We start from the raw sequence: 15,942 nt of genomic DNA on the forward strand, positions 1-15,942 counted from the left end.
AGTTTATATTACGCTTCTAATCTGTAAATTTCCAAACACGTTTTTCATGAATACCACATTTCCTGTGTAAACTCTCATACGAATGATTTACACAAAAATCCGTTCACATCCAGCCTGATAAACGAGGCTTGACGTCTTCAACAAAGTGCGAATGTTTGATGCTCAATTAGCTCTGAAACAACAACTCACTGATGCGAAATTCATCAAAACACAAGGACTGAGTGTTAAACCTAAACGATGTAGTTCATGAAAGCGCTCTATACTGCAAGCAGAAAGCAGGCACTGTGAGAGTATAGGAGAGTAGTTTCTCATTTGAAAGACTGAGGACATCCAAAAGGACTCTAGGGCTTTGACACAAGACACCTAAATTGGATTACTGGATCCGACTAGAGAAGAAATGAAGTCAAAATCCATCATTCCACAAGTGGAATCAGACCCACTATCCTCACTGATCATCAATGAAGATGACTATAACAGTGAAGTTATATAAAATGTGCTGTAATCCCTCATATACCACAAGTTGGCCTAGTGGTTAGTGTGTCCGCATCTCGACCAAGAGATTCGGAGTTCTACTCGCGGTCGGGTCATACCAAAGACCATCGTAAAAATGGTACCTACGTACTACCATCTGGCAAGGCACACTGCAATACAGATGCGAGAGGGGAAGTCAAGCTCTCGGGGTTACCAGAGGACTAGCCCCCTACTGTAACCCTGGCTGTATAGACGAGAGGCCGAGGGCTATGGAAACGGAGATCGGCACCACACCCATACACCTTAAAGAGTTGGTTAGTACTGGGACAGGAGCCTGCCTGGGAAGACCAGATTTTGGCATGAGAGGGACTTTGAATTTGACTTGAATTCCTCATATGGCACCTTGGAGGTTTAAGGATCTAAAGATCAACTGATCACACTTTCAGGCATTATACAAAGAGACTGGATGGAAGCCCAAGCTACTTTGAGGATTATTTATTAATATGAACTAATGCAGTGATATGGTGTCTTGAGGAATTCTGAAATGCTTTTCAGGTTGTCATTTAGAAGAAGAAACCTTTATTTGTCACATGCACACTTCAAGCACAGTGAGATTTATCCTCTGCATTTAACCCATCTGAAGCAGTGAACACACACACACACACACACACACACACACACACAAACCCAGAGCAGTAGGCAGCCATACTACAGCACCTGGGGAGCAGTCAGGGGTTAGGTACCTTGCTCAAGGGCACCTCAGCCCAAGGCCACCCCATGTTAACCTAACCTGCATGTCTTTGGACTGTGGGGGAAACTGGAGCACCCGGAGGAAACCCATGCAGACATGAGAAGAACATGCAAACTCCACACAGAAAGGCCCCCGCCGGCCTTCCGCTGGTCTTGAACCCAGAACCTTCTTGCTGTGAGGCGACAGTGCTAACCACTACACCACCGTGCCACCCATATTTATTATAATAAATCATACTGATTAGTGTCAAGACAATAAGATTACGACCTGAGCTTATGAATAAATAATCATCCTGATGTTATGAAGAGAAAAATGAAATATTTTGTCATCCAATACATTAACACAGTTTATAAGCCTACGTGTGGACTTAAAGGTTCTGACTGCAATTTTGGGCAAAATGTTCGATTTCTAGTGCTGTTGGAGTTTCGAGATGTTTCGATGCTGCACACACAGTGTGTAAATGTTTTGCCGAGATTAAAAAGTGTCCCGCATTTTACGATTCCGGAGATTGCCAAAGCAAGTGAGCAACAATATCACGTGACCACCATGGGGCATGCTTGACCTACTTTTAACCAAAAAAAGTCAGCGTGGACAAACATGGCAGACTCCACTCTTCTGCCAGCAGAAAAGAAAAGGAAAGCCTGCCGAATGAGTGCAACTGCAAGACACAGTAAGGTTAAATGATGTAATTTTTCTTGACAGATAACTAACTCATTCTAGCTAGCACTTACCTATCTTGGTCTTAGAATGCATGGGCTCGACTCCACAGTAGTGAGTATGGCCTTGTACACCTAATGTATCTTACAGAGAAAGAAATGAGAACACAAAAGAAGTAACAGAGAAAAGATATCATCGTCTTTTGTTTCACGGATCTATTTGTGAATGTCAACCACAGATTACGTCCCTGCAGCTCTAAACTCTCAGAGGTCGATGCAGAGTCACAATGTATTCCATGTGTCGCCATATTGGTGTGACCCAGTACCATAGTTATGCTCATTAAAGTTCCTCGCGTTCGGCTGTTTCCGTAGGGTTGTACTGTTTACCTCAAGAGGGAGGATATTCGGTTCCAAAATGGAGGAAAGCGACTCTAAGCACATCAGAATGGTCACATCTCGTCCGCATGATATTGTTCTTGTGAGACATCGTACATTTATTATGCCATGCACAATAAAAATAATAGAAAATTTCCGATGACTTTGCAGTCAACACCTTGAAACTTTTTTTTTTTTTGGGGGGGGGGGGGGGGGGGGATAAAGCCACAAAAATTATTTAACAATTATTTACAACTATAATTTATTCAGGTTATGTCTATTCTTCGTCAAGGATGTAGAAATCGGAAACGTGACGCTCAAAATTGCTTCATAACCTTCAGACATTTCTGTTCTGAGGACCCAAATGGAAATACTGAAAAAATATGGGGTGCCAAGTGTCACCAGGCCCATTTCGTGGACAAAATGCATTTCGTCCATCACAGAATGCATTTCGTCCATCACAGAATGCATTTCGTCCATCACAGAATGCATTTCGTCCATCACAGAATGCATTTCGTCCATCACGGAATGCATTTCGTCCATCACAGAATGCATTTCGTCCATCACAGAATGCATTTCGTCCATCATGAAATGCATTTCATCATCACAAAATGCATTTCGTCAGACGAAATGCATTTCGTCCATCACGAAATGCATTTCTTCCATCATGAAATGCATTTCGTCCACGAAATGGGCCTGGTGACACTTGGCACCGCATAAAAAAATAATGATGCAAGTTATAACTATTATTAAATTAAGATTCAGCTAGATGCATAAAAAACTGCTTTTTGTTGTTCTTGAATGTTCTTGAAATCGAGTTCAAATCAAATCATATTGTGACATCCTGAGATTTCCTCCCTATAAAAAAAATGATTTCTTATGGTTTACTTCGATGTGATCTGAAATCTGAAAGTGGTTTCTGAAACAAAAGGTGTGCAAACGTATGTCAGCCTCAATCAAGAGATTTCAATCCAGATCTATTACAACTATTAAATGTTTCTTTGTAATATTGCAAAGGATGAAAAACCTCTCAAAAATTCTCAAGAACAAATCCTTGAAATGAAGGTCCCTGAAATCAGTTCGGTCCCCATTAAAAAGTGGAAGCACATTCGAACAGTGTCAAGATGTTTGTTGGTTGCATGTTATGATCAGCATACAGTGTCTTGCAAAAGTATTCATCCCCCTTGGTGTTTGTCCTGTTTTGTCGCATTACAAGCTGAAACTAAAATGGATTTTGGAGGGTTAGCACCATTTGATTTACACAACATGCCGACAACTTTAAAGATGCAAATTGTTGTTGTTGTGGTGGTTTTATTGTGACACAAACAGTACTTAAGATGAAAAAACAGAAATCTGGAGTGTGCATAGGTATTCACCCCCTTTCGCATGAAACCCCTAAATAAGAGCTGGTCCAACCAATTCACTTCATAAGTCACATAATTAGTTGATTAAGATCCACCTGTGTGCAATCAAAGTGTCACATGATCTGTCACATGATGTCTGGATAAATCAACCTGTTCTGGAAGGACCCTGACTCTGCAACACTACTAAGCAAGCAACATGAAAACCAAGGAGCCTCCAAACAGGTCAGAGACAAAGTTGTGGAGAAGTATAGATCAGGGTTGGGTGATAAAAAAAGATCCCAAACTTTGAATATCCCAGGGAGCACCATTAAATCCATTATAGCAAAATGGAAAGAATATGGCACCACTACAAACCTGACACGAGAAGGCCCCGCCCACCAAAACTCACAGACCGGGCAAGGAGGGCATTAATCAGAGATGCAACAAAGACACCAAAGATAACACTGAAGGAGCTGCAAAGATCCACTGCGGAGATGGGAGTATCTGTCCATAGGGCCACTTTAAGCCGTACACTCCACAGAGCGGGGCTTTATCGAACAGTGGCCAGAAAAAAGTCCTTGCTTAAGAAAACACATTTGGAGTTTGCCCAACAGCATGTGGCAGACTCCCCAAACACATGGAAGAAGATTCTCTGGTCAGATGAGACTAAAATTGATCCTTTTGGCCATCATGGGAAACGCCACAAACCCAACACACCAAGAACACCATTCCTACAGTGAAGCATGGTGGTGGCAGCATCATGCTGTGGGGATGTTTTTCATCTGCAGAGACATGAAAGTTTTTCAGGACTGCAGGAAAGATGGATGGCACTAAATGCAGATAAATTCTGGAGGAAAACCTGTTTGAGTTGGTCAGAGGTTTGAGACTGGGACGAAGGTTCACGTTCCAGCAGGACAATGACCCTAAACATACTGCTAAAGCTACACTGGAGTGGTTTAAAGGGAAACATTTAAATGTCTTGGAATGGCCCAATCAAAGCCCAGACCTCGATCCAATTGAGAATCTGTGGCATAACTTGAAGATTGCTGTACACCAACGCAACCCATCTAACTTGAAGGAGTTGGAGTAGTTTTGCCTTGAGGAATGGGCAAAAATCCTAGTGGCTAGATGTGCCAAGCTAATAGAGACATACCCCAAGAGACTTGTAGCTGTAATTGCAACAAAAGATGGCTCTACAAAGTATTGACTTTTTTTTGGGGGGGGGGGGGGGGCTTAATACCTATGCACACTCCAGATTTCTGGGTTTTTTTTTTTCATCTTAATTATTGTTTGTGCCAAAAAAAAATCACCTTTAAAGTGGTAGGCATGTTGTGGAAATCAAATGGTACTAACCCCCCAAAAATCTGTTTTAAGTCCAGCTTGTAATGCAACAAAACAGGACAAACACCAAGGTAGATGGATACTTTTGCAAGACACTGTGTGTCTCATGTGTTTCAAAATAGCTACCAAACATGGGGAGGGTGTTAACCAACATGAGCTTCCTGTGACATGTGAAGCTGTTACATCTTGCTGTATCCAATCTCCAGGCGTTGTGATGAAACCTAAGCAAGTTGTGCCATTTGAGAGGCCCCGTGTTGGTGAGAGTACACCACAAAAATTTCTACAATGCATAGAATCCATCCTGACCATGTTTTTGTTTGATTGATATTTAACTCAAGCTGGAAGCATCATTCAAGCACCAATGGGAAGCATGGGGGAAAAAAAAACACCGCACCCCCACTTATCCTTCGTTTTCTGGCTGATTAAACTCGATGGCCTTTAAATCCTACTCGTTCCAAGTTCAGTGTAAAACCAGAGATAATTAATCCCACGATCTAAAGTGCTTCAAAGTTATGTCTTTATGAAGCACTCAAACGAATGGTTAATTTAATAGAAAAACACAAACGTGAAGTTACAAATGGCATTCTGCTCTTTGTACTGCTTTGCCTTGTTAAACATTAATGAGCAGTCCAAGTGTGAGCTTGGATATTAAAAGTACTCCTCATTAAACATAGGCATAAAAAGGCACCGCGTTCATGTTATGCTCCTTTTCATTTCTTCACAAAACTTTGCAAGAGTCTTGCAGTTGATTTGATTCATACAAAGCCACTTGAAGGAACATTTTATTCTCCTCATCATTTTATTCATATTCACCTCAACTCTTGTTTACATAAACAATACGATGATTTCGCTGAATGAGAATCATCACGTAAAAGCTTTATGTATTCACTCTAGTCCTTGGGACGTTTTTAAGATCTGCTACATAACCGTCAGCCTCCTGTTAGACTAGAAAGTGTATTAAGCACATTGCATGTGGTTAGCTAATGTCTGTAATATTTAACGCTAATGTGATCTGATGTTAGCCACAATATTACATTTTTTTCTGCTGAGCTGAAGACTGGTATACATTGTAAAACCAGCAAGGCCAGTACGCTTGAGTTTTTATTCCTCTTATAAGGCAGATGGAGAATATCTACAGCTAGAAATGACACTTCCTCAGGCTAATTACACAAAGGCTGCAAGTCTGTTCTTTTCTGTTCGAGTGAATGTGGGCGTTGACTGTCCAAAGCCGCCTACACTATATGTCCAAAAGTATGCGGACACCCAACCATCACCATTATATGTAGCTCTTCCCCAAGCATGCTCCTCCTTGTTTAGGATGCCTTTCTATCTTTGTAGCATTACAGTTTCCCTTCACTGGAACTAAAAAGCCCAAACTTTCTCCAACATGACAATGCAGCTGTGCACAAAGCAAGCTCCATGAAGACATGGGTTGCCAAGGATGGACTGGAAGAACTTGAGTGTTCTGACCTGCTCAGAGCCCTGACCTCAATCTCGCTGAACACCTTTGGGATGAACTGGAACACCTCCTCACCAAACATCCCTACCTGACCTCACTAATGCACTTATGCAATGCTGAATGAAAACAAATCCCCACAGCTACACTCCAAATTCTAGTGGAAATCCTTCCCAGAAGAGTGGAGCGTATTATTGCTGGGTTTCACATGACGTCACATCCGCCTCATTAGTTATCAAAACTTTAGCTGGTGCTCTACCAAAGCTCAGTTGACAAAGCGTTTGTACGGAGAAGGTACATTGCTTGCATGAAAAATGCCTTACACTTGCGTTGTTTCAGGTTGTTCAAATCGATCAAACCATGAAACTGATAAAAGTGTCTTCAGGGTTCCCCGTGAACTAATAAAAAAGGGTGAATGAACAAAGGATTTCACAAAAAGACGTTGAGAAAGGTGGTTTTGAACCTCTCACTGAAATCGAAGGGAGTCGAGTCGAAGCATGCTCGAGTTTGCAGTGATCACTTGGTGAAAGGTTTGTATTTCCCTCTCAGCTATGTCCTTAGTGTTTTCCAAGTACTTTTCTTGCTGTGTGTCGTTATTTTACGGTACTGTTTTAGTCACAGAGCGCTAAAGTCCCCAGCTGTTTCTTTGTTTCCTCCTCACTCCTCACAAAGTCCATATGGATGAAGGTCGCAACAAAATTCTTCCCCAGCCATACTGTTACAATGCGCCGTGATCACTTCTCCCGCTTGTTTAACTAAGATCCAGGTCTTTAAAGGGGTTTCTGATGATCTTTGTGAATGATTTACCTGAGAGATAAGAGCCAACACAAGTGAGAATCAAGCCAACTGCTGTTTGTTTACACTTCAACTTGCAGCACTTCGTTGTAAAGATGTGAACAAAAAGCTTGAAAAAAAAACATAATTACACGGGCAAAAACACTACAGGATTCATTCGGCAGCATCTTGATACCGAGGTCCTTTACCCAGCCACATACAAAAAAGTTGTGAGCCTCCATACTCTTCCACGCTTTCATCTGTTTTGCGGTGTAGAAGGACGTCTGCAACACCAGATAGTTCAAGGTGTCGGGGAACTCGACTGAAGGGTAGTTTTCAAGATCGTATGACAAATCCTTCTTTCCCAGACTGTAGGGGTCGATTCCATTGCACACAGCAATCTTCTGAATATATCTAAAGTGAGCAGTGGCTTCTAGATTACGAGCGTACTCTGATAACTTATCGCTAGTTGTTTGCACTACGGCAGCCGTTTAGACCACCAGCTATTTCACTCCCGGTAAAACCGTGAAGAAAAGTCACATGACTGAAACCCAGCAATAACAGTAAATGGGGGTGTTGGACAAGCACATAAAGGTGTTGATGGTCAGGTGTACACATACTTTTGGCCATGCAGTGTACGGTATATTGTGTTTATTCTGGATATTGATTGACTGGTCAGTCGAACCTTATTAGACCATGTTTATCCAATTTTGGAGATAGAACTTTTTTTTTTAAGTATGTTTGCTGCACAAAGCTAGCAATTAACATGTTAGCATGCTAGCAGTTAGCATGTTAGCCTTAACATGCTAGCAGTTAGCTCATCAGCGTGCTTTCAGTTTTTTTTTTTTTTGATAGGACAGTGTAGAGAGACAGGAAATGAGCGGGAAAGAGAGACGGGGAGGGATCGGGAAATGACCTCGGGTCGGAATCGAACCCGGGTCGCCGGATTTACGGTATGGTGCCTTAGCCATCTGAGCCACGACACCCCCGCGTGCTTTCAGTTTGCACGCTATCCTTAGTGTGTTAGCATGCTCGATGTGAAAGGTTTGCTGTATCTGCACAATCACGCGGTGAGCTCAGCCATTTAAAACAGATTTTAGAGCACAGGGTCTCATGCCTGATCCAGTTATTGTTGGTGACCCTCTGGTCCAGCTGAGCAAGCACACTTTGCATTTTCTCTGCAGAAATGCAGTCTATTTTTGTTTTCTTTAATATTACACCATATAGACCACGTACTTTTCAAAAAGTGTCCTCCAGTTTAAGCATTTAACATGTTTTTTGATTGTTTTTTTTTCTTTTGGTTCATAAAAAGCAAATTCAAAAGCTGAATCCTTGTTGAATCTTTTGGTTCGTGTCAAAAAGCTGTGGTAATCCATTCTATTCACCCGAATGTCCACCTAGAGTTCAAAACATCCTCGTCTATATTTATCACCTCATTAGTCTCTTTTGCTTCATGTAAACACGGGTTGAACCAGAGTCAAATTGCAAACGCACATTTCTAAAAGCATTTGGGACTGGGACTCTGTGTGGTAGCCGAAGGATAAGATATGAATATGTATATGAATAGTTTGAAGATTAAAGTCAGATCAAAAACGTGCATTCCTTTTGTCAGAAATGACCGCTTCATCTTTCTATTTCTCTGCTTGAGGTCAATAAACTAAAATGAGACGCGTTGGTATTTAAAGAAATTTTCCTTTTCCGTTAAACCTCAGAAGAAAGTTTCCTGCCAGGGAGCTGACTAGCGATTAAAAAGAAGTTTGAGAAATTTAGCCTTTAAGTTGTTAATGGAATCGTTTTATCAGAAATGCTAACAATGAATGAAAGCTCATGTCATCACGCTTTACTCGTGCACGTATTTGATCCCACTAATTCGAAGTCTGCAGTTGCACAAACTAATAATATTCATGTCCATGGGCAGATGAAGATTTAGAACAAACACTCTCCCTCACGTGTTCTGCATCTAAAAATGGACATCTAGCAAACCTATTCTGACATTCTGCCCCAAATCATTCCCTATATATGCCCACTATCCCCAAAGAGACCGCTCCAATCCCATCTGCCATTCTCTCTTAAAGTCAAAAAAGCCTCTTTTCACAAGGCATAAACTTTGGCTGTCTATGTAGAACGACTAGAAGAGAACAAGATGCCCTGTGATACCATCTGGTATTTTTAGATACGAGCAATGTTAAAACAATTCTCGCTTTTGTACGAATGCAGTGTCAAACAGCAAGCATCAGGAAATTCCAAGGGTATGTGACAATGCTGACCTTAGCAGGGGTGTTTGGTAGGATTTTCTGTGAAAGGCAGTTATGCTGTGTGACGGTGCCATGTGCAGTTACGGCTCTCAGAGGAACAAGGGCAGCATTTAGTAAGGTATCATGCGAACTGTGTTGAGCCCGAGGGAGGATATTCATTTCTCACATCCTATTCATCCTTTACCATGACGGCACAGCGCACGTGCACTGGTATCTTTGAAATCAACAACCATGTGGTTGTCTATTATTAATAACCTATTTGACATAAATGCTCCTGTAAATCAAACAGCAAAATGAGGAGCTCATATTGCGAAGTCAATTCCATCTACTGTATATTATATGCCCAGGAGTTTGTGGATACCTGACCGAATGTGTTCCTTCTCCCAAACTGTTTCCACAATGATGGAAGAACACAATAGATTTCTCTTCACTAAGGAGCCGTGGATGAACGTACCAATCCCTACAGCAACATTTCAAATCCTAGTGGGAAAAGGGACTAAGTCTGGAATGAAATGTTCAACAAGCATTTGGGTATGATTGTCATGTGTGCACAAACTTTTGGCTATAAAGTGTCGTTAAGATGTGTCAGAGTCTTTCATGGGAAGTTTAAAAGTAGTTTAGATAGCCACCACCAGTGAAGGTGTGCCAATACTATGTGAAAATACCAGGGTTCTAACTCGAACAAAATATCAGCATAGTGGCACCAGTCATCATGGCCAGGGGTTCAAGGGACGCCTTAGTCCCCCGAAAGCTCATGGGTTCTACAGTGCTCAGCGTAAATGAGTACACCCCCTTTGAAAAGTAACATTTTAAACAATATCTCAATGAACACAATTTCCAAAATGTTGACAAGACAAAGTTTAATATAACATCTGTTTAACTTATAACGGGAAAGTAAGGTTAATAATATAACTTAGATTACACGTTTTTTCAGTTTTACTCAAATTAGGGTGGTGCAAAAAATGAGTACACCCCACAACAAAAACTACTACATCTAGCACTTTGTATGGCCTCCATGATTTTTAATGGCAGCACCAAGTCTTCTAGGCATGGAATGAACAAGTTGGCGACATTTTGCAGCATCAATCTTTTTCCATTCTTCAACAACGACCTCTTTTAGTGACTGGATGCTGGATGGAGAGCGATGCTCAACTTGCCTCTTCAGAATTCCCCAAAGAAAATAATTTCTTTACACCACAAAGGTGAAGGCTACAAGAAGATCAGCAAAGCTTTACTTATCAGTCAGAATACTGTAGCAAAAGTGGCACAAAAATTTAAGAAAGATGGAACTGCAACCATCTCACAGAGACATCCAGGTCGTCCACGGAAGTTAACACCTCGACAGGGGCATCTTCTGATGAGAAGGATTGAAGAAAATCGGCATGCAAGTTCACTGCAGTTATCTAAAGAAGTAGAAAGCCAAACTGGGGTGACTATTTCCCGTGATACAATACGGCGTACGCTGCAGAGGAATGGCATGCATGGATGCTGTCCACGAAAAAAGCCTCTCCTAAAGCCCAGGCACAAAAAAGCCCGCCTAGAGTTTGCCAGGGCCCATGCTGACAAAGATGAAGACTACTGGGACTCTATACCCTGGAGTGATGAGACCAAGATAAATGTTTTTGGAACTGATGGCTTCAAAACTGTATGGCGTCGCAAAGGTGAGGAATACAAAGAAAACTGCCTGGTGCCTACAGTGAAACATGGTGGTGGCAGTGTCCTTATGTGGGGCTGCATGAGTGCTGCTGGTGTCGGGGAGCTGCATTTCATTGATGGTATCATGAATTCATAGATGTATTGCTCTATACTGAAAGAGAAGATGCTACCATCACTCCGTGCCCTTGGTCATCATGCACTTTTCCAACATGACTAAACACACATCTAAAGCCACTGTTGGATTTCTGAAGAAGAACAGGGTGAAAGTGATTCAGTGGCCGAGTACGTCTCCTGATCTGAACCCAATCGAACACCTATGGGGAATTCTGAAGAGACAAGTTGAGCATCACTCTCCATCCAGCATCCAGTCACTAAAAGAGGTCATTGTTGAAGAATGGAAAAAAATTGATGCTGCAAAATGTCGCCAACTTGTTCATTCAATGCCTAGAAGACTTGGTGCGGTCATTAAAAATCATGGAGGCCATACAAAGTACTAGATGTAGTAGTTTTTGTTGTGGGGTGTACTCATTTTTGCACCACCCTAATTTGAGTAAAACTGAAAAATGTGTAATCTAAGTTATATTATTAACCTTACTTTCCCGTTATAAGTTAAACAGATGTTATATTAAACTTTGTCTTGTCAACATTTTGGAAATTGTTTGTGTTCATTGAGATATTGTTTAAAATGTTACTTTTCAAAGGGGGTGCACTCATTTACGCTGAGCATTGTACATGCTTGGAGATGCATTCTAGTGCATTTCCTGGCACTTGCAGGTCTCCCTGAAAGTCACTCTTTCTTTTTTGGTAATATTGATTAGATTTTTTTTTTTTTTACAAAAGTTGCTGTGATTGTTTTTGATTGAAGACTGGTTATAATTGGGCAGCACGGTGGCATAGTGGTTAGCACTGTCACCTCACAGCAAGAAGGTCTTGGGTTCAAGCCCAGTGGCCAGCGGGGGCCTTTCTGTGTGGAATTTGCAGGTTTTTTACTTGTCTGCATGGGTTTTCTCCGGGTGCTCCAGTTTCCCCAAAGGCATTCAGGTTAGGCTAATTGGTGGCTCGTAAATTACTCGTAGGTGTGAATGTGAGTGTGATTGGTTGTTTGTCTCTGTGTCAGCCCTGCGATGAACTGGCAACTTGTCCAGGGTGTACCCCACCTCTCACCCATAGTCAGCTGGGATAGGCTCCAGCTTGCCCATGACCCTGTACAGGATAAGTGACTATAAATAATGGATGGATGGATGGATGGATGGAAGAACAAAACAACCAGTTGATGTTCACCAAGTGTCAGCTTTATTTTCAGCTTCAGCCATTGAAATGACTCTCCGGATCTAACTCGGGGACCATGCATGGCGCGTAAGAGCCTCTTAGCACAGATGGCACTTTACCACAAACACTGCATAACAAAGGAGGTAAACCGGACTAGCATGATCAGTGACAATCTCCACACAGAACGACTTGGCCAGCTATGCACTGGGCGCTTACGTGGACGGGGAGTGGAGTTTGTCCGAATGTTGAACATTTGCATGGCAGCGCGCTATTGTCGCCATGTAGGTATAACAAGATAACAAAATTAAACACATTTTCAAGCTTGACAAGTCTTTTTATTAGCGTAGCAACAACTTTTACAGGTATGTCGGCAATATTGTTGGCGTAGCATTAAGGAAACATTGCGTATCGGCATATGCTGAAAAGGTCTAGTTAGAACCCTGAAAATACTCCCCAAAGCATTGGAAGGTATAACGTATACATATCATATACACCAGCTTGTACAATTCTTCTGTAAACATGCAACCCAACATAAGTTAGGTTGAGCCTGAAGACTTTACCCCCATCCAAAGAATAAGCGACACGGAAACGAGATTCAAGCCTGAAAGAAGTAATTTCTGTACAGCTCACAGCCTGTGACTCCACTTATTAGCTACTTGCAATGCTGTCATAACATCTTTACCCTGGCATACTGATGCCAATTCACACCTCTAGACGACAACAGTCATGTGACCTTAATGTGATGGCTTATCCATCTTGATCTTTTTTGAGCTCGACAACATTTCCATGATCTGATCATTTGGCTATCGAAACACTGATTCAGTGTTCATTTTATCATTAATTATTCAATCTTTATTATCCACAGATAACAACAAGGTTTGGTGAGGAGCTGCTTCTGCAATCAGACGACTACCCCACCATCAGTAAATGGCATGATGCCATCAGAAAAACAGCAGGCGTATCGGTGAGTCATTTTATTACAGGACGGCTCAGAACATTCAAGGGAATTTCAGTGGATGCTCCTCGGTTCCTCTCTAAACCTTATCACTTGTGAGATATTTCAGAAACTGCTGCTCTGGGATTTTTATACTAAACAGTCTCTAGAACTCACATCGAATGGTGCGATAAACAAAAGACATCCAATAAGCAGTGGTTGTGAAAATGGAAATGATTTGTTGATGAGAGACGTCAGAGGAGAATGGCCAAGAATCTGGTTCAAGCTTTAAGGATAACTCAAATAACCACTCTTTACAACCGTGGTAAAAAGAAAAGCATGTGAGTCACACCACACATCGAACCACGTTTCAATGATCCTGTGTCCACCGTAGTCTCAGATTCCTGTCAAAACTATTGCAGTGTGGGAAATAAGGCCGGACATTTACTGGTAGTTTTCGTATTTGTCCGTCTGTATTTCAAAAGCATCAAACCGGATGGCCCATGAAAAATTGTAAAGATATGGATCTAATCTACTTCTAATTTTCTTCCAAACGTGTTGTAACATGGCCTGTGAAACAGGGGCCCGTCTTTAAAAATTCATAACTCGGCCACCGATGGTCTTAGTCCCGCCAAAATTTACAGACACTTCCGTCTCCTCAAGCCCTTTTGAACCAGCCCAGGCATGACCTGCTACCACTGTGGCTCAGCCCACTATTCACCCTGGAGCCACTGAAAAACTTTAACACGAGCCCTGGCTTGAGCCAGCTTTTAAAAATGCGTAACTCAGTTACCCAAAGTCTTAGCCTCGCCAAAATTTACAGGCACATCCCTCTCCCCAAGACCTTTCCAACGAGTACAGGCACAGCCTGATCTGACATCAGGAGCGAGCACAGGTCAAGGAAAACTTTAGCACGAGCCCTGGCTCCAGCCACTCGCGCGTGGAGATTTAAAAAAATTAATAACTCGGCCACTGAAGGTCCTAGCCCCGCCAAAATTTACAGGCACCTCCCACTCCCCAAGTGGCACACTAAATAAGACAATAATAATACACTCAGTATTCACTGTTGTTTTTACTGCATGATGCATTTGAACTCGTGTTTTAGGGTTGACAGTATTTGATTGATCCAGTCAGTTGATTAAAGCTCGACTGACTTTCAGATTTTCAAGTGTAGGTCATAAAAAGAATTTTCCCCGACACCCAGTTATTTTTGTTCAGTGGACCGAACGCTACTGAATTCGAGTCACAGACTTCCAATTTTATTAGGTTTTTTTTTTAAACAGAACAATAAATGAATTCAGAGCCACGTGGCCCTAAATTCTCTGCTATTTTTTCCTGCTTCACCATGACCCAATTCAAGATACTACGTCATGCATTACGTGGTGGGTTTTCCCCGTTCGCGCAAGGCATTGTGGGATACAAATTTGAAACGAGATGAAAATGGAGGACGTGAGTGTGTAAATGAAACGTGAAACGCTGACTACAGTAACGGAAAGCGAGAAGAAAAGACGTTACCGTATGTTATATGCGAAGGAAAGGAAACGCAGGACCAAACTAATAAATATCGGCGGTCAGCGAGCACCTCGGTGTGATCAGCTGTTCGTTTCGCGACAGAATGATGGTCAAAGGTAAACCTGTAGATGGCAGTAATGCAAGACTGGATGCTGCATGACGGAAAACCTAACAGAAGGAGGAAAAGAAGAAGAAGGTAAACCTGCGTATGCACAGACGGACTTCTTCTGCCTGCTTGACTGCGCGAAGCGAGCGATTTCATGCACCTTATTTGCTCAGGAATCCCCTCAAATTAAATAACTTCCTAGCCACAGAATGGTCTGGTTTGTTTTTTGTTTTTTTTTTAAAGATATTACAGAAATAAACATATATCACAATGACCAAATTTCAGAGGGAACTAAATTTCACCGATTTTATGAAATCGAAAGGCCGTCTAGCTTTAAGAGTTCAGTTTACATGACACTTCGCAGTACAGTATTATGTTAAGTGCCAAACTGCCAATCAATGGTTATGTTGTTGGTATTATGTGCATTTTTTTAAATTCATGAGAACGGCAGTTATAGTCATATGCTTTGTAGGATGTAGATTTATATAGAGTTTTTATTTTCTTCTATTTTCTAAGTTCTAGTCCAGCAGATTTTAGTCCGAATGCCAAATGATCTCACCATGTCTAGTTTTGAGTCGTTTTAAAAGTCTTACAAAGTTATTTGGACTCTCGTACTCAAAATTTTAACTCTGTTATGTAAGAATAGTTGTATTGTTAATTACTACATTTCTTATAGACTTATTATAAACATGGTATAAAAATAGCCGTTGTTGACCTAATGTTTCATGAGTGTTATTATAGTACCTGTATATTGTATGAGGACCAGTAAGGTGTAACCAACTGGAACATCATTGGGGCCCCCCATACTTTTTTCTAAACATGGAACTGACCTGTGTTGTCTTCTTGGGTAGAGCTTGAAGCATGTTTTTCTGGAATCTTCTGACATATTTTCTTGTAAATTATATTCAATTTGTAGTGCAATTAGCAACTCATGTCTAGTGTAACTTAACCTTTGAGGATCACAAAAATGTGCCTGGAGACAGCCGAGAAGCCATCTGCAGGCGTCTAAAGCCCTTCAGCTTCTGGGGACCTAAGGCAGGCCC

General features: G+C 41.6%; 1 protein-coding gene across 1 annotated transcript in view; it reads left to right on the plus strand.

Annotated features, from left to right (window-relative positions):
* arhgap15 (Rho GTPase activating protein 15) overlaps nt 1-15,942 on the plus strand; it is a 108,526-nt gene that overhangs the window by 52,908 nt on the left and 39,676 nt on the right. Inside the window, exon 7 of the mRNA XM_060929240.1 lies at nt 13,213-13,311. Coding sequence (XP_060785223.1) covers nt 13,213-13,311 — 99 coding nt within the window. The remainder of the gene's footprint in view (nt 1-13,212; nt 13,312-15,942) is intronic.

This window comes from Neoarius graeffei, chromosome 9 (genome assembly GCF_027579695.1).
Source record: "Neoarius graeffei isolate fNeoGra1 chromosome 9, fNeoGra1.pri, whole genome shotgun sequence".
NCBI lineage: Eukaryota > Metazoa > Chordata > Actinopteri > Siluriformes > Ariidae > Neoarius > Neoarius graeffei.